The 27,941-nt window shown below is 40.7% G+C and overlaps 1 protein-coding gene across 1 annotated transcript in view; it reads left to right on the plus strand.

Annotated features, from left to right (window-relative positions):
- M1ap (meiosis 1 associated protein) overlaps window positions 1–27,941 on the plus strand; it is a 95,302-nt gene that overhangs the window by 20,451 nt on the left and 46,910 nt on the right. The window contains exons 3-4 of the mRNA XM_008824732.2: window positions 9,693–9,878; window positions 20,046–20,211. Coding sequence (XP_008822954.1) covers window positions 9,693–9,878; window positions 20,046–20,211 — 352 coding nt within the window. The remainder of the gene's footprint in view (window positions 1–9,692; window positions 9,879–20,045; window positions 20,212–27,941) is intronic.

Genomic DNA, 27,941 nt, shown 5'->3' on the forward strand with positions numbered 1-27,941 from the left:
CATAGTGAGTTCCAGGACAGCTGGGGCTACAGGGAGACCCTGTCTCAAAAAACAAACCAAAAAAAAAAAAATGTCAGTCAGGATCATAGTCATCTGAAGGCTTGATGAACCTAGAGGGTCTCATTCCAAGATGGAATATCAGATGATTATTGGTAGAAGTTCATATTTCCTCTCCACCTGGATCTCTGTAGGACTCTTTGCCTGTTACTATGGCAACTAGCTCCTCCACAAGCAGATGATAAAAGAAAGACAAAGACAGAGTCAGAGAAGAGACAAAATGTGTTTTATGTCCTAGTCTCAAAAGTAACACATTGTCACTTCATCCACATTCCATTTATCACAAAGTCATTATTTCCTAGGCAAAGGACAGAGTCCAGATTTAACCATCTTTTCTAAAGAACCACCCCCAAAATAAGCATGAGAAGGGGCTGGGGAGATAGCTCAGTCAATGACGTGCTGGCTGCACAAGCATGAAGACCTAGGTCCAAGGACCTAAGTTTGATCACAAGCTGGGTGTGGTGGTATGTGCCTGTTATCCCAGTGCTACAGAGAAGAAACCAGGAGGATTCTTGGAGCTCTACCATGCCTATCCCAGTGAGAGACCCTGGCAAATAAGGTAGACACCTCCTAAAGTTCAACTCAGGCCTATAAACAGAGAGAGAGAGAGAGAGAGAGGAGAGAGAGAGAGAGAGAGAGAGAGAGAGAGAGAGAGAAATAGCCAGCAGAGAAAAAAAATTTTTATGTAGGTAAGAGAACTCTGAAGACCTGAAAAGACCTTACTGCATTCGATATACATAAAATCCATGGAGATTATGCAAATACAAACATAGAACAATTCTGAAAAGGTGAGAAGAAAAGTAGACCCACTATAGACCCCCAGACCTGAAGAATGGCACCACAGTGCATTTGCTACATTAGCCTAGATTGGGTTTTGGAAAAGCCTTTGATTTAGAAACTACATGTAGTGCAGACAAATAACACTCTAAAGGGCCTGCTCATTCTTGCCAAAGAATGGAAAAAGCCCTTGCAACTCCAATTCTGTCAGAAAGTCCAAGTAGGGCTGGAGAGATGGCTCAGCAGTTAGGAGCACTGACTGCTCTTGCAGAAGACATGAGTTCAATTCCCAGCACCTAAATGGCAGCTAACACTTGTCCATAATCCAGTTCCAAGGAATCCAACGCCCTTTTCTGAGATCCATGGGCATTGCACGACACAGGTGTACTTACATACAGGCAGCCAATACACTCATACACATAAAATAAAAATAATAAAGTATTAGCCAGGTGTGGTGGTGCACGCCTTTAATCCCAGCACTTGGGAGGCAGAGGCAGGTGGATCTCTATGAGTTCAAGGCCAGCCTGGTCTACATAGTGAGTTCCAGGACAGCTGGGGCTACAGGGAGACCCTGTCTCAAAAAGACCCCCCCCCCAAAAAAAGTATTTTTTAAAAAAGAAATGCCAAGTAGTGATTAGACCCAAGCTTCATGGTACAATGGTAAGTTACCTCTCACTTCATGCTCAGTAGTTGATCCTAGAGGAGAGTCAGGACCTACCTCCATTTGGCAGCATGGCTGACAAGGAAAACAGAAAATATAAAATTATATTTATGTCAGAAATGAATAAAAGACAGTGAGTTTTAAAGGAGAATAAGAGACTATTATTCAATCTCTTCCATAAAATCAAGGGAAGGCAACACTTCCCAACAATTTTTTTCTCTTTTTTTCTCTTTATTTTTAGACAAGGTTTCACTCTGTAGCCCTGGCTGGTCTCAAACTTGCAGTAATCCTCCTGCCTTGCCCTCTTTAGTGCTGGAATTACAAGCATGAGCCACTACACCTAGCTTCAACTCAACTTCTATTTAAGGCTAGTTAGTACCCTGATACCAAAAACAGAAAACATACAAAGAAGAAAACTCTAAACCAATACTCCTTGAAAATATATACAAGAAAACTTGAAATATTAACAAATAGAATTTAGTAACAAAAGAATTATACACCATTAATAAGTAGATTTTATTTCAGGAGCATGAAATTGATTCAATATTTGAAAATCAGAATAATAAATAGAAGTTAAGAGATCTGGAGAGAGAGCTCAGCAGTTAAGAGCACTGACTGTTCTTGCAGAGGACCCTGATTTGGTTCCCAGTGCCGACATGGTGGCTAACAACTGTCAATAACTCTAGTTCCAAGGGATTCACCACCCTCTCTGGTCTCTGCAGGCATTGCATACATGTGGTGCACTTACATGCATACAGGCAAAACATTCATACACATAAAATAAAAATTAATTAAAAATAAAAATAAATTTAAAAGTTGACACACCACACGCACATACACATACAAGCAATAACAAAACTTTATTTACTTTTTTAGACAGGGTCTCCTGTAGCCCCAGTAGGCCTGGAACTCACTGTGTAGACAAGACTGGCCTTGAACTCACAGACATCTGTCTGCCTCTGCCTCCCAAGTGCTAGGATTAAAGTTTTGCACCACCACACTCAGCATTAAAATTGTTTTCTTTTAAATTTAAGAAGAAAGCTGGGTGTGATGGTACACACTTTTAATCCCAGCACTCAGGAGGCAGAGGCAGGTAGATCTTTGCGAGATCAAGGCCATCCTCATCTACATAGCAAGTTCCAGGTTAGGTGGGACTATAGGAAGACCCTGTCTCAAAAAAAAAAAAAAAAAGTTAAGAAAATTAAATGATTATATCAGCTTAAACAAAATAGGCATTTGACAAAGTTCAATACACATTCATTATAAAGCCAACAGATAGGGGCTGAAGAGGTGGCTCAGTGGTTAAGAGCACTGATTGCTCTTGCAGAAGACCTAGGTTCAAATCCCACCACCCACATGGGTGGCTGACAACCATCTGTAATGCCAGTTCCAGGGGATCCAATACCCTCCCTCCTCTGAGGACCTTCAAGGGCATGGCATGACACAGGTGTACATATACACATTCAGGCAATAATACACTCAGTTACATAAAATTAAAAAAAATAAATTTTTTTATAAAAACAACAGATAATACTAGCACTCCGGTGGCAGAGGCAGGGGGATCTCAGTTCCAGGCCAGCTGGGGCTACAGGGCGACCCATTTCTCTCTCTCTCTCTCTCTCTCTCTCTCTCTCAAAAAAAACAGATAATGTGCTGTTTACTGGTGAAAACTTGAATACGTCCCTCCTAAATTGGGAAACATGACAAAGATACCTGCTCTGGCCAGTTTTATTCCATATAGTTCTGGAAGTCCTAGGCAGCACAGTAAGGTAAGAAAAGGAAATAAAAAAGCATAGAGTTTGGAAGGGAAGAAATAAAACTCTATCTGAAAGTAGCATGATGGAAAATTCAGGACTCTGTACTAACCTTTAAGGACAAGAACATCAAAGAATTTTGTGCATATTTTATTTAATTTTATTTTTTGAGATGGAGTCTAGCTGTGTTACCCACTATTGTGGTTTGAATGTAAAATGTCCCCTATAGGCACATGTGTTTAAATACTTCCTCTCAGCTGGTGGCAATGTTTTAAAAGGTTGTAGGAGAAGTTCCTAGGGGCAAGCTTTGTGGTTTGATCACCTGGCCCCACTTCAAATTGCTGTCTGCTTCACTGACTGCTGATGAAATGTGACTAGATGCCTCATGCGTTTGCTGCCATGTCTTCCCCACCCCCTCCATGATAAACTGTATTCCTTCAATTGTAAGCTAAATAAACCCTTTCTTCCTTAAGTTGCTTTTTGTCATAGCAATGAGAAAAGCAACCAGTATACCCAGGTTGTCCTGGAATTTGAGCTCATCTTGCCTCAGCCTCTTGTACCTCAGGGAGCACCCAGCTGTGTACATATTTTAAAACCACCACAGTTCCCTTTTGGAGATATACCAAAACTTTGAGTCAAATAATGCAGATAATGAAAGCCTGGATTCTCAGTTTGCAGGTCCTTCCCACTGGCAGTTTTGCTCCTAAAAAAAAAAAAAAATCTATCTAGGGCTAGAGAGATAGGCTTAGCGGTAGAGCACTGGCTGCTCTTGCAGAGGACCCGGGTTCAATACCCAGCACCCACATGGTGGCTAACAACCACCTGTAACTCCAGTTCCAGGGGATTTGACACCTTCTTCTGACCTGCTCAGACATTCCACGACACACGTGCACTTACATACATGCAAGCAATACACTCATACACATGAAAATAATAGAAAACAATTTTTAAATATCTAATAGTCACCAACCCTCTTCTAACAAATACACAAAACATTTGTTGGTCATTTTTGAAACACAATTCACACAAATTATCATTGTAATACATTAATGACATTAAGCAGATAATATGGAAAGATTACTGCACATATTTTCAGGATTTCACTTGTATTGTAATTCAATCACACAATGCTTAATGACAAGAATTCATGCTGCTAAATGCATTATCAGAAAAACATCATAGAATGCACCCTAGCTGGTATAATTCTTCGCTCACTTCAGCCTCTAAATACAAGCAAGAGACACAGTAAACACAAGATATATAAGGCTGCTGCTGAGCTGAGCGTGGTGGCGCGTGCCTGTAGTCCCAGCACTTGGGAGGCAGAGGCAGGTGGATCTCTGGGAGTTCAAGGCCAGCCTGGTCTACATAGTGAGTTCCAGGCCAGCTAGGGCTACAGGGAAACCCTGTTTCAAAAAGACCCAAAAATAAAAATAAATAATGCTGCTGCTATCATAACTTGCATACTGTTTATAGTAAATGTTTTATGTAAGTAGGAGTGTACTCTAAAATAAATAACAAACACATAAACTAGTAATAGTAGTTTATTATTGTCAAGTACTGTGTACTATACATAATTGCATGTTTTATACTTTTATGTGACTGGCAAACACTGTAGATTGTTTACACCACCATCACCATAAATCTGAGTAATGTGTGCTGTGTCTCAATGGCTGTAGCTTCACTAAGCATTAGAAATTTTTCAGTCCTGTTCTAATCCTATGGGACCACCATATATACAGTTCATCACTGACTATATGTGAACTATATATTTAATTTATTGATATATATTTTAAAGTATTTTTTAATATTTTATTATTTTTATTTTATGCATATGAATGCATTGCCTGCATGTATATAAGTGCATACGTATCGTGTTGTACAATGCCCACAGAAGTCAGAGAGGGCATTGGATCCCCTGGAACTAGAGTTACAGATGGCTATTAGCTTCCATGTGGGTACTAGGAACCAAACCCAGGGTCTTCAAGAGAAGTCAGTGCTCTTAACCTCTGAGCCATCTCTCCAACCCCCTCAAAGTATTTTTTAAAAATTCACTATATCATCTTTTAGTTTGTAAGTTTTTAAATTATTTTTACTTCTAGTTTCCTTTTTTTGTTGTTTTTTGTTTTGGTGGGTTTTTTGTTTATTTGGTTTTGTTTTGTTTTGTTTTGAGTCAGGGTCTCACTGTGTAGCCCTGGCTAGCCTAGAACTTACTATGTAGACCATGTTGGCCTTGAACTTACAGAGATCTGCCTGCCTCTGCCTTCTGAGTGCTGGGGTTAAAGGCATGGACCACCACAACCATCATCCAATTTTCCTTTTAAAAATGGGGTACTGAAAGGGGCTGCATTAAGTCAGTCAAGTTGCCATTAAGAAACAGAAGGCATATACAAGCTAACTTTTCAGGGAGAGATACGAAAAAAGAATGCAGAGGAGAAGCAGAGTTTAGGAAAAGTCAACGAAAGATGGTGCAGTATCACAGGACCAAAGAGGGGGCTGTGACGTTTGTTAAAGAAAACCATAGTGAGCTTTATTAAAGCACTATAGAAGATTTTATTCAGGATCATTGCAGTAGGTACAAGGACCCTGACAATGGGGTTTTGCAGTAAAGAAGAGAGCTCAAATACAGCTCTGAGTATAATATGGGCAAGTTGGACTCCCACACCTAGATCTCCCACTGGTGTCTCCCATTGGCCACACCTTTCTAGAAGCAGGAGTGTGAAGAAACTCACTGAATTGGTGCCTATAGATCAGCTTCCAAGGGCACAAAAAGAGGGAGAAAAAAGTAGAGAGTGATCTTGAAGGGTAAATGAAAGCAATTCAGTACAGAAGGTTGTTGGGAGATGAGCCCATCTCCCAAACCAAGATTGTTTTGTTTTTTTTCTTCTTTTCAAGTACTTAATCTCCTTGGGAGTCCCCTAGTATTCAAAGGTCAAAAGGTATATTTGACCTTTTGAATTACTTGATCCCTTAATCAATCCATTAAAAAAAGCATACAGTTTTATACTAGAAACAAAAGATTTGTCAGGAACTTAGTTGAGAAAGAAACCTGAGCTTCCAGGTGCCATAGAAACTCAACAAACCAAAAATGAAAGGGTTAAGCCTTTAATCAGTTCCTGAAATAGTATAATCAACACTCTAACCTGGGGAAAGCACCTACTTCTCCATTCCATTTTGTTTTTGGTGGGTGGGGGGGGTAGATCTTGTTTTTAATTTGTTTTGCTTTATTTGAAACAAAAGCACTCTATAGCCCAGACTGTCCTGGAATTCACTTATGTAGCCCAGGCTGACCCCAATCTTGTGGCAATTCTCCTGCTTCAGCCTCCTGAGTGCTAGGATTACAGGCATAAGTCACCACACCCAGCTTCCCCACTCCACTTTTTCTCACTATGGTTGCAGGCCAAATGTATTGGCACAGATACAGGGATAATCTCACTGTTGAGTAAACCCCAGATAAAAAGCTTTGGTAGTTTGATCAGCTTGGGATTAGGGAAAACAAGGAAGGAAGGCTAGGAGTAGAGAAGTACTGAGTCAGAGTAGGGAAATGTGGATTCAAGTTTCCCCATTTTTCCCAGAAGTCCTTTGGCAGAAGTCCTTAATGAGAACCTAGCCCTGGGTCTCAAATAGAGACCCAGAAATAAAGGTGTTAAGAGCTAGGGACAACATAGTATTCCAGGGAGGCATGAGCCTTTGGTCATGTCCTTCAGAGACTGCGGTGAATTGGCGGTGCACCAAATCCAGGATGGGAAGGGCCTCTTCTCTCCCATGACCATCCCATGAAGCCTTCCAGGCAAAGCCTTTTAATTACCTATGGTCAGCCCTGAAAAATCACATATAGAGTTATTATTATTATATCACTGAATTTTCGTACACATGTAGGTTTTTTTAACTAGGAGTCACACTCCTCTTTGGAGTTTGGAAGCTCAGACAAAATTACAAGCCAAAATTTCCTTCCTATAAAGAGTAAATTCAAACCTAGTTAAAAATCTCAAGAAAACTGCAGGAATAAAGCTATTACTTTATTACAATCCAGTCTTTAAGGAAAACATGACTTTAATTCCATTTTCACTGAACTGCATAGATAACTGACATTTTCTATCTGCAGAGACAGTTCAAAATACAAGTGGAGAAAGATAGCGTGTGAGAAATTGCATGCACGATGAACTCAATATATCCCTCATATTTAAATTTTTAGTATAATCAAATAATTCTGAAACTTTTATAAGGAATCATGACAGAGAATTCATAATTAAAATATTAGAATTCCTTTTATATCCATTGTGACATTAATATAATTAATTCTAAGAAATGATTAATTTCCCCTCAAAGCAGGATTCTAAAAGAATGTCGTTACTTGAAGATCTTGCTTGTTCTTTTAATTTTTCATTATAAAGAATTTATTTAAATTGTATATTATCTACAATGAGGTATTTGGATTCAGAATGTTCTAGTTAAGATACAACATTTATTTCTTCATCCTTAATAGCTAACATTCAAAAGGAATCACTTCAAAACAACAAATAATACAGATAGACTATATCAGGCAATATAAAGGCAAAGTCTAAGAAATATAATGTCATAGACTATAATGAGTCCAACAGGAAAGGGAAAGGAAGAATAAGACAAGGAAATATAATTAATAATTTTGTTATGTGATGAGTTAAATACTGCTAAAGAGGTCATTTAAAGGAATCATCTAAACATGGAGTTGTAAAGATAAAGACAAAAACGGACTCAAATCTTCATGGTTGTGATAAGAAAAGCATACAGGAAAAAAAAAGAAAAAAACTACACAATCAGCTATAAAACAGGGACTAGAGAGATGGCTCAGTAATTAAGAGCATTTACTGCTCCTCCAGAGGACCCAGGCTCAATTCCCAACACCCCCATGGTGGATAACACCCATCCTTAACCCAAGTTTAAGGGAATGATGCTCTCTAGAGCACCAGGCACACACATGGTACACTTACATACATGCAAGCAAAACACTTATACATATAAAATAAAATTTTTTTAAAAAATAACAAAACATGGGACATGGTGGCACATGCCTTTAATCCCAGGATTTGGGAGGCAGAGGCAGGTGGATCTCTGTGAGACCAAGGCCAGCCTGGTCTACATAGTGAGTTCCAGGACAGCTGGGGCTATAGGGAGGCCCTGTCTCAAAAAGACCAAAAAAATAAATAAATAAAAATGCAGCTGGGCATGGTGGTGTACTTCTTTAATCTCAGCACTGGGGAGGCAGAGGCAGGCAGATCTCTATGAGTTCAAGACCAGCCTGGTCTTCACAGTGAGTTCCAGTCCAGCTGAAGCTATAGGGAGACCCAGTCTTAAATAGACAAAAATAAACAAAGACAAAGCAAAATAAAAGCTATGAAACAAAATATTGTAAAATAATTCAAATGTAAACAAACATCTGACACCAATAAATGCTAAGCTCATCTACTAAAGTTCTTTTTTAAATTGATTATTTTTATTATGAGCAAATTCTGTTACATTCAAGAGACTCAGCTTCAGCAAAGTGACTCAGGTAGGGTATAGACCAGACAAATAACTCAGCAGGTAAGGATGCCTGCCACCAGTTTTAACAACTTGAGTTCAATCCCCAGAACCCACATGGCAAAGGAGAGAACAGACTCCCAAAAATTGTCCTCTGACCTCCACAGGTGTACCCTGACCCCTAACCCCAGTAAATAAATGTAAAACTAAATAAAAATGTAAAATAAACAAATAAAAGGAGAGGCAAAGGTATGCTAGGCAAATGCAAACCTCCCTCCGCAAAGGGAACCATGATCAATCTCAGACAAGGTTGAATTTTTTTTCTTTATTATTTTTATTTTATGTGTATGAGTGTATTACCTGCATATAAGTGCACCCATGTCATACAGTGTCCATAGAGGCCAGAAGAGGGCATCAGATCCCCTGAAACTGGAGTTAGGGACAGTTAGCCACCATGTGGGTGCTGGGAATTGAACCTGGGTCCTCTGCAAGAGCAGCCAGTGCTCTTAACCACCGAACCTGTTCTCCAGCCCCAAGGTTGAATTTGAGACAAAAAGCATTCAATGAAACCAAGAATGGCACTTTAATGACAGGGGACAAAACAGAGTAATCAAAAGGCCTACAGAAGAAAATCAGCATAGACATCCTCCTGCTCAGACTGTGCTGGAATCATAAATGTGTACCACTGTATCTAAACAATAACTTACAATGTATAAAGGAGTATTACAAAGGTGTGTATGAGACCAGGCCTGGTGGCAAACACATTTAATCCCAGCACTCGGGGCCTATTGGACCATACCTTTATTTGGTACATGTTAGTCAAATAAACAGGGTTTCCAGAAGAGAAGGAGCGCCTAAGGAATAATTGATGATAAAGTTAGATTGCCAATTAACTGAAGCCTGGATTACCAAAAAGACTTGTGTCTTTGATTCATTTCACTCTGCAGCAAGTGAAAGGGAACTTGGTTAGGCTGCAGGCCTGCATCTCTGAGCTCCGTATGTTACAAAGAGAAGGTTGTTACAGACCTCAGCACACTTGTCTGTCCCTGGCAGTCAAGGATGGGCTCCAGCAGTTCAAGCAGTACAGCAGACATATGTCCACAAGTGTTGCTCTTCCTTGCACGTCTCTGGAGGTAAGAGATACTGGTTTTCGGGCATGACACCATTTTCCTATTTCTGTCTATATTGATGTTTTGTTGCTTACTATCTTTACGCTCTGTTTCATATGCATTGAATGTAATTTTCTTTTTTTCTTTTTTTTAGTTTTTATTTTTTATGTGTATGAGTGTATTATCTGCATGTGTGTAAGTGCACCCATGTCGTGTAATGCCCACAGAGGTCAGAAGGTGTTGGATCCCCTGGAACTGGAGTTGTGGATGGTTGTCAGCTGCCATGTGGGTGCTGAGAGTCAAACCCGGGTCCTCTACAAGAGCAGCCAACTGCTCTTAACTGCTGAGCCATCTCTCCAGCCCGTGAATGTACTTTTCAAGGCTAGATTTTCATCTCCAATAACCTACTCAGTTTTTATTTTCTCAACCAATTGTGTCTTATTTTCTTTTACCACACAGTTTTCAATTACTAGCCCAATGGAAGGAGAATGGCAACATAGATAACTTGGAAATAACTTTGAGTTTCTTTTTTTTATAAGATTTATTTTTATTTTATGTGTGTGTGTCTGTGTGTGTGTGTGTCTGTGTGTGTATCTGTGTGTGTGTGTGTGTGTGTGTGTGTGTGTGTGTGTATAGACATACACTCATGCATGGGTGCCCATATAGGCCCAAAGAAGGTGTCAGCCAGATCCCTGGAACTGGAGTTACAGGTAGTTGTGAGTTGCCTGACATGGGTGTTGGGAACTGAACTAAGACTCTCTGGAAGAGCAGCAAGTGCTCTTAACTGCTGAGTCATCTCTCTAGCCCCACCTATTCAGTTCTTAATGGGCATCAAAAGAAACTAGAATACAGGGATTGAAGTGAACTATAAGCAAATGCTGGAAGATTAGCAAATGTTAAAACTGATGCTTTTCTGGTGCCAGACAGAGACAATATAAATTAGTTAAGCACATGGGCACATTAGTGAATGTGAGTTAAAACAGTCGGTTTTGGTAACCTCAGGCAGCAACATGAGTTGGAAAATACAGTGTGGGACTTTTGCCATCCAGTTTCACATGTAAGGAGGGCAGAAGTCCCTACTTTATCCTAACAACTATTAAAATGCTTTGCAAAGTGAAAATCAACAACTCTATTTAGATGCCAAGGAGAAACAAAGTCATAGGGCAAATCACTGCTTCCAAAACTAGATAGCTAGCTGGGCTGACCCAGAGGATCCCAGCATACTGAAGCAGAACATCCATGAGAGGTAGGGTTGGGGTAAGAGAACCTAAACTTTAATTACTGAAGACTAGCTGAAGTCTGAAAGTTAAATACTCCAAGGGGACCCAGCCCTGCAGGGGTGGCCCACCTCTGAGTTCAACCAGGCTCTCATAATACATCAGGGAAAAACTCCCTCGTGCCTCAGATTGAAGAGGGGAAATGCAACCATTTGGAAATACACCCCCACAGTTCTGTTCTCTCCAATAAGTTCTGCCCTCAGGAGAACCCAAACAGAGCCCAACCTCCTAGGGTTTAATTAGACTTAACTGACCTGGGGGACAAGAGATAGCAGACTCTGCCAGGTGTGGTAGCACACACCTTTACTCCAAGCACTCTAGAGGCCGAGGCAGGCAGATCTCAGTGAGTCCAGTCTGGTCTACATAGTGAGTTCCAGGCCAGCTATAGCTGGAGGGAGACCCTGTCCCAAAAAGACAAAAAAAAGGCAGACTCAAGCCGGCTATAGCCTTCCACATAGAAGGGAAGCACCAACTCCAGTCTCCTCTAGACACTATGTTTTACCTAAACAGGAAAAACACTGAGAAATACTTGTGAAGTTTATAGTCCAGAAGCAACTTCTCTTGAAGACTGGGAAGTAATAACCATAATTTTTTTTTTATTTTACAAGCATGTTTGTATACAATTCATTAAACTTATTTTGTTATTTTAATATAAAATAATAGCATAGAAAGTTTCCTCCCCCCTTCCCACACATACCTCACTACTACATTTAAAAAGCCAATTATAGAAGTTTCTTTGGCTCAGTAGAATATCAAGAAAACATCACAAGGCAGAATACAAGGCAAAAATTGCCATTTTAAGTTAAAGTAGGCATTAGAGCTAGACATGGCAGGTATGTTGGAATTATCTGACTGAATTATTTATTTATTTACTTATTTTTGGTCTTTTTGAGACAGGGTCTCTCTGTAGGCCCAGTTGGCCTGAAACTCATTATGTAGACCATGCTGGCCTCAATCTCACCAAGATCTACCTGCCTCTGCCTCCCCAGTGCTGGGATTAAAGGTGTGTGCCACCACGCCTGGCTTATTTATTTATTTTTGAGACTGGGTTTCACCATGTTGTCCTAGATGGCCTGGAACTCAAAATGTAGACCAGGTTAGCCTCAAACTTGCAGCAATCCTCTTGCCTCTGCCTCCCAAGTGCTGAGATCACAGGTGTGCACCACCACACCTGACATTAAAAGAACAAAGAATAATATGCTAACAGAGAGCAGGGTGTGGTGACCCTCTCCTGTAATCCCAGCACTCAGGAGGATGAGGCAGGAAGACCAACTGAGCAGAGATACAGCCAGGGGCTGTATCACAGTGGGCCAGAAAACAAAAACAAAACCCACTCAATCAGCAGACACAGGCCTGAAGCTGAGAATCCGGTGGTCTCCTGGAGTGAACACCCCCGAAGGACGCACTCGGCCACTACCTGTACAAGTAGTGCAGGAACAGAGGCACAATGTTGAGTTTACCACAGTTGGCCAGATCCACAGGATCAGCACACACTACCTGGCCTGGTCTGAAGCTAACGCTGAGGCTATGTGAGCTGGTGCCGACCAGCCAGAGTCCCGGTAAGACACACATTTCCAGAAAACAGTAAATAGCCGGGGCTTGAGTAGTCTAAGACAGGGAAGTGTAACCATCCAGCACTTGTGGAACAATGATGGGTGGAAACTCCCAGAAAGCAGCATTCCATGCTGAGGGCTCGGGGAAGAAAAATCGAGGAAGGGCTGACACCTACTGGGGATTGAGCAGAAACAACTCAACCCAAAAGGTACTGAGCAGAAACAACTCAACCCAAAAGGTACTTGGTTTGCACTCCACTGCATACCCACAAACCTTGGGGGAGGGGGCTGTTTGTTTTGATTTGGTTTTTGGTCATTTTTGAGACAGGGTCTCCCTATACCCCAGATGGCCTGGAACAGGCTATGTAGGCAAGGCTGGCCTCCATCTCTCAGAGATCTGCCTGCCTCTGCCTCCCAGAGTGCTGGGATTTGAAGGTGTACTCTACCATACCAGGCTCACAAACCCATCTTACAGGTTTGAAATGGAGCTTTAAACCCTCAAGTTCCCCTGTAGCACAGTTTGCTACAGGATACATCACAAGAAGGGGAAATGCAAAACCCATCCCACCAAGGAAGAAATCTTGACTGATGCTGTATTTTCTATCTACTTGTGCGTGTGTGTGTGTGCGTGTGTGTGTGTGTGTGTGTGTGTGTGTGTGTGTGTGTGTGTGTAGGTGGTAGTGGTACTGTAACCCAGGCTAGATACACTAGGCTTGTGCTCTACCACTCAACTGTATCGCCAGCCTCATTTCACCTATTATTTATTTATATCTTCTGACATATATAGATACCTTTTAATGACCTTGCTATAGTTTTTATGTTGCTTAATTTTAAGAATTCTGTTTATATTTCTGCACCCATAATATTGTGTTCCCCTACCATTCTTCCTACATACAACCCATCTGCACTCCCTCATTTCCTACCTCATTTCCTTTCTCTTTCCCCTTCCCTCTTTCTACCTCTTAACTATTGCTTTCTATGGCTTTAATAATCTTTAAACGCTATTGATCTTAACAACATCCCATCTTCCTCCTTCCATTTGTTTTTCTTCTCCTCAATCTTTTTCTCAGTTGATCTAATACCAACTGCTTTCCTTATTCAGCCTATTTCCCTTCCATTCCTAACCTTAGGAATATACATGATACTATCCTTGATTTTTTTTTATATCCCAATAGTTATTGAAGACAAATGGATGACTGCTTTAAACTATTGTATGTGCACACTGGGCCTAGTCAACATTTGTGATTGCTTCTGCAGTTGATATTCTACTCTTTGAGTGGTGTTAGGGGTAGTGTCCAGCACCCTGAGCACATAGACTGAGGGTTTTGCTACTGAATTACACCACCACCAGTCCTCTGGGGAGGAATGACACCTCAATCCTACTATAACATGATCTCACTTGAACATTGCAAATACTTCAACTGAAAGAATACAGCTGATTTTTTAAAAATCCAATCAATTAAATAACCTTAGATGCACAAGTCCCAATACGGAAGTACAAGAAACATGAAAAATCAAGGCAGTGTGACCCCTTGGAAAAATGCTAATTCCGTAAGCCGTCTTTTTATTGTCTTACTATTACCTGACTTCAATATCATAAAACAAGTGTGTAGTATTTTTTAAAAAAAGAAGAATCCTTGGAGCTGGAGAGATGGCTCAACAGTTAAAAGCACTGACTACTCTTGCAGAGGACCCAGGTTTGATTCCCAGTACCCACCTTGCAGCTGACAGCCTTCTCTCTCCAGTTCTAGGGGATCCAATGCCCTTTTCTGACCTGGAGAGAACATTGCACAACACGGGGGCACCTACCTACATGCAAGTGTTACATTCATACACATAAAATAATAATTTTTTTTGTCTTTTTGAGACAGGGTCTCTCTGTTGCCCCAGCTGTCCTGGAACTCACTATATTTTCAGGATATTAAGTCTGTAGAACTAAGGTCTGCCCCAGGAAGACCAACAGGAACAATGCTTTTCGACTTGATAGTTGCAGCTTCAATCAGTGTTTTTACACAAATACTAAATTCATAAAGCACCAAAACTTATTTCAGCACGCATCCATATTTGAGCATTTAGTAACCCTGAACAGAAAGTGAGAAATGGAACAATGTGCCATGAAGCTAGGCCCATGGGTCTAAAAAACAATGTGATACTCAGCTCTGGCTTCCTGCTAAGGGTCTGAGGAGCAGCAACCCTGAAACCAGAGTTTGCCTGGATCAAGGGTTATTATTCCAAGAGTCAGGTTCCCACCTACAGATGTGTGGTCAGGGTCAGGGTAACTGCAAGAGCCCTAGTCAAACCTTCTTCAATCCTTAAAAGCAAAGCAAGTGTGCTTACAGATGTCTTCTCATGGCCTTTCTCCTGGTGTAAACATCAATGACTGTGAGTGCTGGCAGGTCTGAGTCACCCTAAGATTCGAGCTCAAAGTGCATCAGCTGATGGTGATAATAGGATGGCAAGGTGGAGGACCCAGCATTCACTTCCCAGGCTGGTGGTGAGTGAATGAGGGTGGTTCCAGAGCTAAGTGAGGAAGGCCAGACTCCTCCAACCACATCTGATGGCTTTTGGCCACAACGAGTGTTGTGAATGTGTCAGGTGGTGATTGGCAATAAGGGAGTTGAGGAGGAGGGAGAAAGGTTAGGGAGAAGAGAAAGGAAAGCCCCAAAATTTTCACTGAAGGCCAATTTTAGAGGAAGCAGAGGATTACAATCTAGGTTCAGTCAAGAATGGGAATGGAAGAGAGTGGGGACAGGATGGTGGCCTGTAAGGGATGTCACTTAAGACTTAAGAAAGCAAGGTACAGGCAAATCACCCCCACCAAGCCCAGCAGGCTGCTACCTGAAGCCTTCCAATCTACATTAAGGGCCACCATGTAGGGGCTGTGGTAGGGAAAAGGCAGATCCAGGCCATGTGTCAGTAGCAGGTGATTGTGTGATGTGTCTGTTCAACTATAAGGTGGGTGCTGGGAATCAAACCTGGGTCCTCTGCAAGAGTAGTCAGTGCTTTTAACCTCTGAGCCATCTCTCCAGCTCCAAGGATTCTTCTTTTTAAAAAATACCACACACTTGTTTTATGATATTGGGAATCAAACCTGGGTCCTCAGCATGTTAGCTGAGTCCCACCGTTCTTTATGGGAATCAATTTAAATATACCTCCTTGACCTCAGAAATTCAAGTGCATGGACAGTTTGTTATACTTGATAGGATGTTTTATTGTATAGCACAGTTTATATATTTCAAATGGATAAAAATTAGTGTCATGTAGAGTATCTTGAGATAAATCATCTTTGTAGGAGTAGGAGCTTCCTCTTCAGTGCTTTGAAGTCTATGAGATGTATCTAGAAAATTTACTACTGTGGAAAATAAAGACTGCTTAGATTAGAGGGGAGGGGGAGACCATAGGGCTCTTGGTGATTAATTGCTGTAATTCTGTCCTTCCCCAGCTGAGGGAGCTTCATATTCTCTTTCAGCATCTCAAAAAGACAAAAAAAAAATCCTTATGAAACCCTTTACTATGTACAATGACTATCATTGAATGATTGAAGATAAATGATAGATGATAGATAGATAGATGATAGATAGATAGATAGATGATAGATAGATAGATAGATAGATGATTGATAGATGATAGATAGATGGATAGATGATGATAGATAGATAGATAGATAGATAGATAGATAGATAGATAGATAGATAGATAGATGAGGCCAGGTGAACACTATAAACATAGGGATAGAACTAAGAAAGAACCGAAAGGAAATAGCAGCAATAAAAACACTATAACAGAAGGGCAGAATGTTTTTCTTGGTTTTATTAATAGACTCATCATGGCTGATGGAAGAATCTCTGAGCTAGAGGCTTTTTTTTAATGTGTATGTGTCTGTGTGTGTGTGTGTGCATGCCGTTCACGTGCAAATGCCCTTGGAGGCCAGAAAAGGGTAGAGCTGGAGTTATAAGCAATTATGAGCTATCCTACATGGTTACTTGGAACCAAACTCAGATCCTCTGGAAGAGCAGTAAGCACTCTTAACCACTGAGCCATCTCTCCAGTCCCTGAACTAGAGGCTTAATGGAAACCTCCAAAATTGAAATCTAAAAAGAATGAGCCAGGTGTGATAGCACATGCCTTAATCCCAGCACTCAAGAGGCAGAAGCAGGCAGATCTCTGTGAGTTCGAGGCCACCCTGGTCTACATAGTGAGTTCCAGGCCAGCTGGGGCTCAAAAACAGCAAATAAATAAATAAATGGACAGGATATTTATAACTGTTAGAACTACAGGGCATAAATACATGTAGTAAAAATAACTGGAAGAAAAAAAAAATAAAATATTACACTAAAGCTAATTTTCTATTTATTTTTATTTTACATGTATGAGTGTATTGCCTGCATGTATGTAACTGCTCCCAAATCATGCAATGCCCACAGAGGACAGAAGAGGGCATCGGATCCCCAGGACTGGAGTTACAAATGGTTGTTACCTGCCATGTGGGTTCTGGGATTCGAATCCGGGTCCTCTGCAAGAGCAGTCAGTGCTCTCAACCACTCAGCCATCTCTCCAGCCCTGAAGTATAATTTTCAAACTATCAAAATTCAAAGAGAAAGAAAAAAAGGCTTAAAGAAGGCAGAATGGGGAAAACACTGTAACTACAGAGGAACAAAGATAAGAGTTATGTCCAACTTCCCCAAAACCATTCCAGCAAAACCAGAGGGGAATAAAATATTTAGTGTTAAGAGAAAGAATTCACCAACCTACAATTTTGTACCCTGTACAATGATTCTTCAAAAGTGAAGGAGAGTTTGGCATGTGGTCTCAACACTCAAGGAGCTAAGAGAGAAGAGCAGTGAGTTCCAGGCCAGTTTAGATTACACAGTGAGTTCCAGGCCAGCCTGGGCTATCCCAGCACTTGGTAGAGGCTAAAACAAGAAAAGCAGGAACTCAAGATCAGCCTAAGCTACATAGTAAGTTTAAGGCAAGGTTGAGCTACATGAGACCTCATCTCAACAAAACAAAAATATGACAGAAAAGTAAAGACTTTCCTCAGACAAAAATGAAGGGAAATTTGTAGCCAGAAAGGTGGTTCAGCAGTTAAGAGCAGTTACTGCTCTTGGGTTTGGTTTCTAGCACCCATATATTGGCTCACAACCATCTGTAACTCCAGTTCTGTGGAGATCTGATGCCCTCTTTTGGCCTCCAGGAGCATCTTCATGCATATGATGCATATAAACTTCAGGCAGGCACACACGTAAATAAACAAAATAAATCTTTTGTAAAATATATTTTTATTTATTATTTTTATTTTATGTTATGTATTGCTTGCATGTGTATAAGTGCACCTGTGTCATGCAATAGCTGAGGAGGTCAGAAGAAGGCATCAGATCCCCGGAGCTACAGTTAGGACAGTTATTAGCTGCCATGTGGGTGCTGGGAATTGAACCCTGGTCCTCTGTAAGAGCAGTCAGTGCTCTTAACCATCTGAATCATCTCTCCAGCCCAAAAGTTTTCTTAGTTTTAATTCATGAAACAGATAACAGTTTGTCTAAAATAATAGCAACAGCATATTGGTTGTGTATACATATATGTTTACAGATAAGTGAAATAAGCAGTAGCAAAGATATAGAGAAAGAGAGAGAAATTGTTGATAATGATGTTGTTGGCAGCTGGAGTGATGCCCATTAGTTGAGTACTTGCTGCTCTTGCAGAGGACCAGAGTTTGGTTCCCAGCACCCACATGGGGGCTGACAACCAATGGTAACAAGTTCCAGAACTCTGACACCCTCTTCTGGCTCCACAGGCACTGCACACACGGTGCACTTACATATATGCAGGCAAACATTCATACATATAAAATAAAAATAAATGTTTTTAAAAAGGTTGTTTTATTTATCTGAGACAGTGTTTCAGCCTATGCTGGCCTCAGACTTACTATGTAGCTGGGGATGGCCTTGAACTCCTTATCCTTCTGTCCCCACCTCCCAACTGCTGGAATGATAAGCATGTGACATCATGTCTGGCTCAAGATTATTATCACAAAGTATTCTACCTTTAATATTGTATGGTGTTATTTGAAAGTGGATTTGGATTAATTGTAAATATAAATTGTAAACTATGGGACAAATGTTTTAAAAAGTAAAAAAAAAACATAATTAGTATACTACATTTTAAAAAAGGAGAGAAAGTAAAATCATAGGAGATGCTTAACTAAAACCATAAGGGGGGTTGGAGAGGTGACTCAGGGGATAAGAGCACTTGCAGTTCTTCCAGAGGACCCAGGTTCAGTTCCCAGAACTCACATGGCAGCTCTGCTGTCCTCATCCAGCCTTTGAGGCTGGAGTGATAGCTCAACTATTAAGAGTACTTGCTGCTCTTCCAAAGGACCAGAGTTTGGTTCCCAGCATCCATATATCACGACACATATACCAGTAAACATATCAACAATCAAAGCACCTTATACAAACAAAAATAAATAAATCTTTTTATTTTTTTGGTCTTTTTGAGATGGGGTCTCCCTGTAGCCCCAGCTGGCCTGGAGCTTGATATATAGACCAGGCTGGCCTTGAACTCACAGAGATCCACCTGCCTCTGCCTCCCAAATGCTGGGATTAAAGGCATGCACCACCATGCCTGGTTTTTTTTTTTTTTTTTTTTTGTCTTTTTGAGACAGGGTTTCCCTGTAGCCCCAGCTGGCCTGGAACTCACTATGTAGACCAGGCTGGCCTCGAACTCACAGAGATCCACCTGCCTCTGCCTCCCAAGTGCTGGGATTAAAGGTTTGTGCCACCACACCTGGCTGCCTGGCCTATTTTTTAAAAAAAAAAATAAGAGGAACTGTGATGTGGCTCAAGGTAGAGTGTTTTCATAGCATGTACAAAGCCCTGGGTTTGATCCCCAGCAGTAGAGAGAGAGAGAGCTTGAGAGAGACTGAAACACATGTTTATGTATGGCTTTTCACTGATCACTGTCTGGGGTTAGCTCATGGAAAAGACCTGTGATTACCTGTTCTACTGGAATCTGTCAAATGAAATTTGATTTGTATCACTTCTTAAACTTTTGACTGATATCAAATAAAATTTGATTTGTAAGTTACATTTAAATCTCTCTCTTTTGACCAGATGTGGTGGCACATGGTTTTAATTCCAGCAGAGGCAAGAGGACCTCTTTGAGATCAAGGACAGCCTGGTCTCCATAGTGAGTTTCAGGCCAGCTGAGGCTTCAGGGAGACCTTGTCTCAAAAAATACACACAAAAAAACCTCTTTGTACTAAATGCAATAACTGCTACCACAGATTTCTGAGTTTATCTTCCTGAATAAGCTGTGTGTTCCTCACTCTGAACAGAAACATTGATTATTGGATTTATTTTCAGATTACTGTCCTGACTTCCCAGCCTGGGAAAGAAGTGATCAAACAATTGGAAGAAGGGTTGAAAGATATAGACCTACTCAGGGTCAGGAGGCTGCAGGTTATTGAGATCATAAAAGGTAACCTAGAGCATACAGACTCATCTCCCATTGAAGAGCCCAGCATTGATGGTAAGAATTTTACTTTTGCTATGTTGCTCGTACTGGTCTTGACTTCACAATCCTACCTCAAGAATTTTTTTATGCAGTCTTTCACAGGTCAAAAAGATTATTTTCTGGTGCACACCTTTAATCCCAGCACTTGGGAGGCAGAGGCAGAACTCTCCGAGTTCTAGGCCAGCCTGGTTGCCAAAGTGAATCCAGGACATCTGGGGCTACAGGGAGACCCTGTCTCAAAAAGACAAAAAAAAAAAAAAAAAAGATTATTTTCAACAGTTTTTTTATGTTTGTTTTTTAACACTTTTTGTTTTGTGTGTGGATTGGGAGGCACTCATGTACCACAGCATACATGTGAAAATCAGAGGACAACTTGCAAGAGTTGATTCCTTCCACAGTGTGAGTCCCGGAGATCAAATTCAAATAGGTTGGCGACATGCACCTTTTACCTGCTAACTCCTCAATCCTGATTTAGTGCTCTTGAATGATGATAAGCCAACAGATTTCACTGTAGTTCAGACACATGGCTCTAGTATTAGAGCTGTATTATGTAATATTTATTATTTATTTTTATTTTATGTTTATGAGTGTTTTGTCTACATATATGTAAATGTACCAGTGTTGTGCAATGCCCTAAGAAGCCAGAAGAGGGCAGTGGATCCCCTGAAACTGTAGTTATAGACTGTTGTAGCTGCCGTGTAGGTGGTGGGAACCCAACCCAGGTACTCTGCAAAAACAGCCAGTGCTCTTAACTGCTGAGTCAACTCTCTAGCCCTGAAATCTGTAGTATTTATTTCAGAATTAATATATTCTAACACTAAAAATTGAAATGTCATAGGTATATAAAGTAAAATGTGGGCTGGGCATGGTGGTGCATGTGCTTAATCCCAGCACTCAAGAAGCAGAGGCAGGTGAATCTGTGAGTTTGAGGCTAGCCTGATCTACATAGTGAGTTCTAGGCCAGCCAGAGCTACATAGTTGCGGTCACCGCCAGGAGCGGCCGCTCCTCCGTTCTCGTGGGTGCCATTCCTTTGTTCTCACAGGCATCGAGGCTGCTCCTATGCTCGCCCTGGGCTGAGGCAGCTCTTCTGCTTGCCCTGTGCTGCCTCCTGTCATCCCTGCGTCTGCCCAGTCCTGGACCCCAGGGCTGGTGAGGAGACTGTCAACAGAGCCGCATTCAGACACAGGAGACCAAGTTCAGTGACACAGGTCTGGTTTATTGCAGGAAGGCACAAGCTTATATAGGGGTAGTGGTCCAATCACAGCACAGCAAGTAGGATACCTTATTAGCATAACAGGTTTAGCATCCTATTAGCATAACAGATTTAATGTCCTATCACAGAATAGAGGGTAGGATGCCTCATTAGCATACTGGGTTTCAGATTACAGAGCCTGGATTCCTGGAAACCACATAACCCTGACAGTTGCAATATCACCCTAGGTTCAAGCCTGTCTCCCACACATAGTGAGACTTTGTTTCAAAAACAAAACAAAAAATTTAAATTATGGGCAGAATATATAGCTCAGTGGTTAAGAGCACTTACTGCTCTTATACAGGACCTGAGTTTGGTTCCCAGCACCTACATTGGGCAGCTCACAACCACCTGAAAATCCAGCTCCAGGAACTCTAACACTTTCTTCTGGTCTGAGAGGATACCTAAACATACCAGTGCACACCCACACAAAGACACACAGACACACAGACACACAGACACAAATGGCATACACTCAGACACATACACATAAATAAGAATCAAAATAAATATTTTAAAATAAAGTAAAAATTCCATCCTCTCCTAATTGCTTTTAGGATATTAGGGTATGCCTACAAATGTTCCCTTCTATGTACACACACATACTTAATATCTCAATGAGACCATTACATACCTATATTCTATTACATTCTTTATCCATGTCTAATACATGCTGACAGTATAGACATATCTAATTCTGATTGTATTTTTATGTGTGGCTGTACTATATATCTTAATCACTAAGCAACAGTGTGGTTATTACATTTTGCTATTATAATCACTGCTCTATGAAAAGGTATTTCATGCAGGGATGGCTTCACCAGCTAATGACCAAAAAGTTCATCCAAGGCCCTGTGTATATAAAGGTCCCAAGCTTGAAATTTAATGGTTTTTGGCTGCTGTCTTAAAATTGTTCGTATTTGGGCCAGGTATGGTGGTACACACGTTTAATCCCAGCACTTGGGAGGCAGAGGTAGGCAGATCTGTGAGATCCAGCCTGATCTACATTTCAAGTTCCAGGCCAGCTGGAGCTACAGAGAGACCTTGTCTCAAACAAAAACAAACAAAAATCTTAGTATTTTATCTTTGAACTTGCAGGGTCTGATGGGACAGTGAAGCATGTGCCAAGGTCTTGCTCACACATGCCCTTGTCCTGCCTCCTTCCTGCTTACCTAGAATGGGCTTTCCTTTGCCAGCTCACTCAGTGTTAGTATCACCCTTTGTGACAGCAGCTCAGATAGCTAGGGACACATTCCAAATACTCATAACTTCCCTTTGTAATCATGGGTGTGTATGAATTGATTCACACTTCTTAATAGAATTTTTAAACTCTGACAAACATTAGCACTAACTAAATTAAAATTGTATTTATGCTGGATAGCTTTAGTGTCAACTTGACACACCTGGGTTGAGGGAGCCTCAATTGGGGAATTTCCTCTATTGGACTGACCTGTGGCCATGTCTGAGAGGCATCTTCTTGATGAGTGATGTGGGAGGGCCCAGCCACTGTGGGTGGTGCCACCCCTGGGCAGGTGGGCCTGTGTTGGATAAGAAAGCAGGCTGAGCAGGGGCCAGGAGAGCAAGCCAGTAAGCAGTGTTCCTCCATGGCCTGTGCTCCAGCTCCTGCCTCCAGGTTCCTGCCCTGAGTTCCTACCTTGGGCTCCCTGATGAACTGTGACCTGGGAGATGTAAGCTAAATAAACCCTTTCCTCCCCAAGTTGGTAGTGGTCAGAGTATTTTGTCACAGCAATGAAGAACAAACTAGGACAGTACTCCACTCCTGTTTTATTTTATTTTGTTCTGTTTCATTCTGTTTTGTTTGAGACAAGATCTATGTAGCCCAGACTGGCCTCGAACTTGAAATGATCTTTTTGCCTCATCTTCCAGAGTGCTGGGATTCACCACCATCCTCAGCCCTGTACTCTAATTTTTTTTGGGGGGGGGGTTTGTTTTGTTTTGTTTTGTTTTGTTTTGTTTTGTTTTTTGAGAAAGGGTTTCACTACCTAGACCAGGCTGGCCTCAAACTCAAAAGAGATCCACCTGCCTCAGCCTCAAGAGTGCAGAGGTGTACACCAACACAGCTGGCCTATACTCTACTATTTATACACAGAAGCAAATCATAAGAAAATGTTGAGCCAGGCATGGTGGCACACATCTTTAATCCACTCAGGAGGCAGAGGCAGGTGGATCTCTGTGAGATCAAGACCATTCTGGCCTGCAAAGTAAGTTTCAGGGCAGCTGGGACTACAGGGTGACCCTGTCTCCAAAAGATGGGAGGGAGGGAGGGAGGGAGGGAGGTAAGGAAGAAAAAGTTGTCATTTCAGATTACTTTCACAAGTAATCATGAGACTGATCTCCAGTGAGTCTAAATTCTGTCTCCTTTAGTACTGTCTGCTCAATGAGAGTCATTCATCACAGAGAGGACTTGGAGACTCTTCAAGCCTCTGTGATTGCCAAAGAAAGAATTTAGAAATTAAGAAAGTAGGTAGCAGGGGTGGGGGGGGCGGTGGAGAGATGGCTCAGTGGTTAAGAGCACTGACTATTCTTGCAGAGGACCAGAGTTCAAGTCCCAGCACCCACATGGCAGCTAACAACCATCCTTAACTCCAGTTCCAGGGGAATCTGACACCTTCTGACCTTCAAAGGCATTGCACTATATGGGTATACTTACATACATGCAGGCAATATATTTATACACATAAAATTTAAAAAATAATAAAATATTTTAAAGGAATTACTACTTGCAATAAAAATTATGAGGCATCATCGTGAAGTGGAATATCATAGGTATGAAAGTGACAGCTACATAGAACAATGTGGATGAATCTTCAATATTGAATGGAGGGAAACAAGGCATGTATACAAGGTGATACTTCCTTATAAAGCTCAAGCAAAATTAAAGTAGTAATTTGTTTGTTTAAAATAATTAAATTAAAACTTAAAATAGTTTTATTTTTTTAATTTTATTTATTTTATTTTATGTGTATGCGTGTATTGCCTGCATGTAGGTAAGATCCCCTGGGACTGGAGTTACAGACAGTTGTCAGCTGCTATGTGGGTGCTGGGATTCAAACCTGGTCTTCTGCAAGAACAACCAGTGTCCTTAACCACTGAGCCATCTCTCTGGTCCCAATAGTAGTTTTATTAACAACTTTTACGGGCCAGGCCTGGTGGTATATGCCTTTAATCCCAGCACTCAGGAGGCAGAGGCAAGCAGATCTCTGTGATTTCAAGGCTAGCTTGGTATACATAGCGAGTTCCAGACCAGCCAGGACTACATAGTGAGACCATGTCTTATATAAATATAAATATACTTAAAACTAATTGTAACAGAAAAAAACTGATAAGAAGGAAATTCAGTGTGTCAAGGTTTCCTCTAAAGGTGGTCCGGGGACAGAGCACAGAGAGATCAATGGTATTGATGATATTCTACATCTCAAGCTGAACAATTCATGACTATCTCCTTATTGTGCTTGCATAGCTTACACACAGTGTGTCTTCATTTGCATATGATAAAATTTTTGTAACAGCTTCTTAAAGAATGACTAAGTAATAAATATGCCAAATCTGAAAAGGCCACAGTGATCAATATACTTTGGCATGTCGAAGGTATCTGTCCAGGTTGATAACAGTCTGCACTGATTGGGTATTAAGTCTCAAACCAGTTACAAATCAACTTAATGAGGCTGTCAACTTGCTTACATTTCTCAGCCATGTACAGGGATATCAGGTTCCTTTTCTAAGTGCTCACAAACCATCTGTTTAATATTTCCTCCTGTAGTTTTCCAGAGATTGATGTCAAGCTGTTTTAGAAAGATATTTTATCCATATGTGTTCTCAGGAAACACCAAATGTTGACAATGCAAAATAAAAAAGATAAAGATTTATTGCTTCTTAAAGGATTCCAATTCTAGCAAGAACAAGGAGTATGGGACTAGAGAGACCTTTCTGTGCTTCAATGTAATTGTCAGACTCCAGTGTCTTAGAGAGTAGACCAGAAAACAGCTGAGCATTGAGATTGTCTTTGATAAATCCATTAAAGACATTTCTCTATGGCATTAAGACTAACTTAGAATCTCTGTTAAGTTTATTACCTAAAGATTTTTAACAAGGACGTAGATTTGTTTGTTTCATCAACACAAGCCGTGGTCTCAGAAAAATAATAACCTTTTTATAATTAAACTAAATATTTTAGAATTCAGCAAAAAATCTGAAGTTATTTGAAAATTGGGACTTTAAAAAATTTGTCCTCACCAATTTGACATCCAAAGTACACACTCAATGAGTTTTGATAATAGTGTATGCTCATAAATCATCACCCCAGTCAAGATATAAAACATTTCCATCATCCTCAAAAGATGTCTCTTGTCTCCCTACACTCAGTCCTACTCTCCATCCCTAGTATAGACCAGTGATCCGCTTTCCACCCTAGATTAGTCTGCATTTACTATAAATTGTACCATATATACTATTGTATCTGGCCCTTTTCTTTCAGATTTTGAGATTTTTGTCTATGTTGTTTCTATCATATAATTTCTTTTCGTTGTTAAGTAGTGCTATTTTACATAAATCTTATATTTTGTATAATTATCCACCTATCAATGGACTTTTTGCTTTACAATTTTTAACTGTTGTATTCACAACAGTCACAAAGTTGGTATGAATATCTATGCACAGATCTTGGCATGGATATGTTTTTGTGTTTCCTGAGTTCTTATCACTCATCTTTTCTAACATGTCTACTTTCAATCATTTTTGTGCTTATACTTAAGTATATTTGTTGTAGATAGTATAGCTTTGTATTCATTTTGATAATCACTGGGTTTAATTTGTAATGTATAGCCCATTAAAAATTACCTTATGTATTGATATGGTTGAATTTAGGTCTACCATTTTTTTAAACATTTCATGTGTCTTAGTTTGTTTCTCCATTGCTGTGACAAAACACTCTGACCAATACCAACTTGGGGAGGAAAGGGTTTATTTGTCTTACATATCCTGGGTCACAGTTCATCTGGGAGCCCAAGGTAGGAACTCAGGGCAGGAACCTGGAGGCAGGAGCTGGAGCATACTGGCTTGTTCCCTGACCCCTGCTCAGCCTGCTTTCTTATGCAACACAGACCCACCTGCCCAGGGGTGGCACCACCCACAGTGGCTGGGCCTCCCACATCACTCATTAAGAAAATGCCCCACAGGCCAGTCCAATAGAAGAAATTCCCCAATTGAGGCTCCCTCAACCCAGGTGTGTCAAGTTGACACTAAAGCTATCCAGCACATTATGTATTTTTTATTTTGTGTGTATGAGTATAATGCCTGCATGTGGGTGGGTGCATCTGTGTCGTGCAGTGCCCAAAGAGGTCAGAAGAGGGCCTTGGATCCCCTGGAACTGGAGTTACAGATCTCTGCAAGATCATTCAGTGCTCTTAACAGCTGAACCATCTCTCCAGCCCTACCATTTTATTTTTGTTTTGTTAACTCTGTTTTTGTTGTTCATCTTTTTCTCCTGTTTTCCTGCCATTGGAGGGTGTTTAAATATTTTTTAAAATTTTGGGATGGAGAGGTGGCTCAGCAGTTAAGGCCTCTTGCTACTCTTCCAGAAGACCCAAGTCTGGTTCCCAGCACATATCAGGGGGTTCACAACCACCTATAACTCCAGCTCCAGAGGATCCAATGCCCTTGTCTGGCTTCCATGTGTACCCAAACACATGTGGTACACACATATACACAAAAATAAAAACTAAAAAATATATATATTTAAAATTCTATTTTATCGCTGGGCGTGGTGGCGCATGCCTTTAATCCCAGCACTTGGGAGGCAGAGGCAGGCGAATCTTTATGAGTTCAAGGCCAGCCTGGTCTACATAGTGAGTTCCAGGACAGCTGGAGCTACAGGGAGACCCTGTCTCAAAAGGACAAAAAAAAAAAAAAAAAAAATTCTGTTTTTTCTATTGTCATTTAGCTATTCATCTTTATATTAGTTCTAGTGGCTTCTCTGGGGATTATATTATATATCTTTTAAGTTTTCACAATCTAATTAATGTCAACATAGTACCACATAATATAAATGTAGAAACCTTGTAGGGATTAACACCTATTTTTAAACTTTTTATGGCCTACTTAAAATTAATGTAGTACCATTTCATATAAAACTAAAACCCTGCAACTCTGCAGGACCATTTATCCCCTCATGCACATAAACTTTCTTCAGCTTGTTTGTCTTTTGAGGCAGGGTCTCACAGAGCCCAGGCTGGCCTTGAACTCCATATATAGCTGAGGATGACCTTGAACTCCTGATCCTCCTGCCTCTGCCTCTCAAGTTCTGAGTTCTAGAGTTACATATACACTATTCCTTATAACATAGTTGTCACTTGTATTGTATCTGTATCTATATAATATATTATAAATTCTGTAAGACAGTGTTATAAATTTAACTATAATCAAATATATACATATTTTTAATTAAGAGAAAATTAGGGTTGGTTTTTTTTTTTT

The sequence above is a fragment of the Nannospalax galili genome, unplaced genomic scaffold, assembly GCF_000622305.1.
Source record: "Nannospalax galili isolate Female #2095 unplaced genomic scaffold, S.galili_v1.0 scaffold389, whole genome shotgun sequence".
Classification (NCBI taxonomy): Eukaryota; Metazoa; Chordata; class Mammalia; order Rodentia; family Spalacidae; genus Nannospalax; species Nannospalax galili.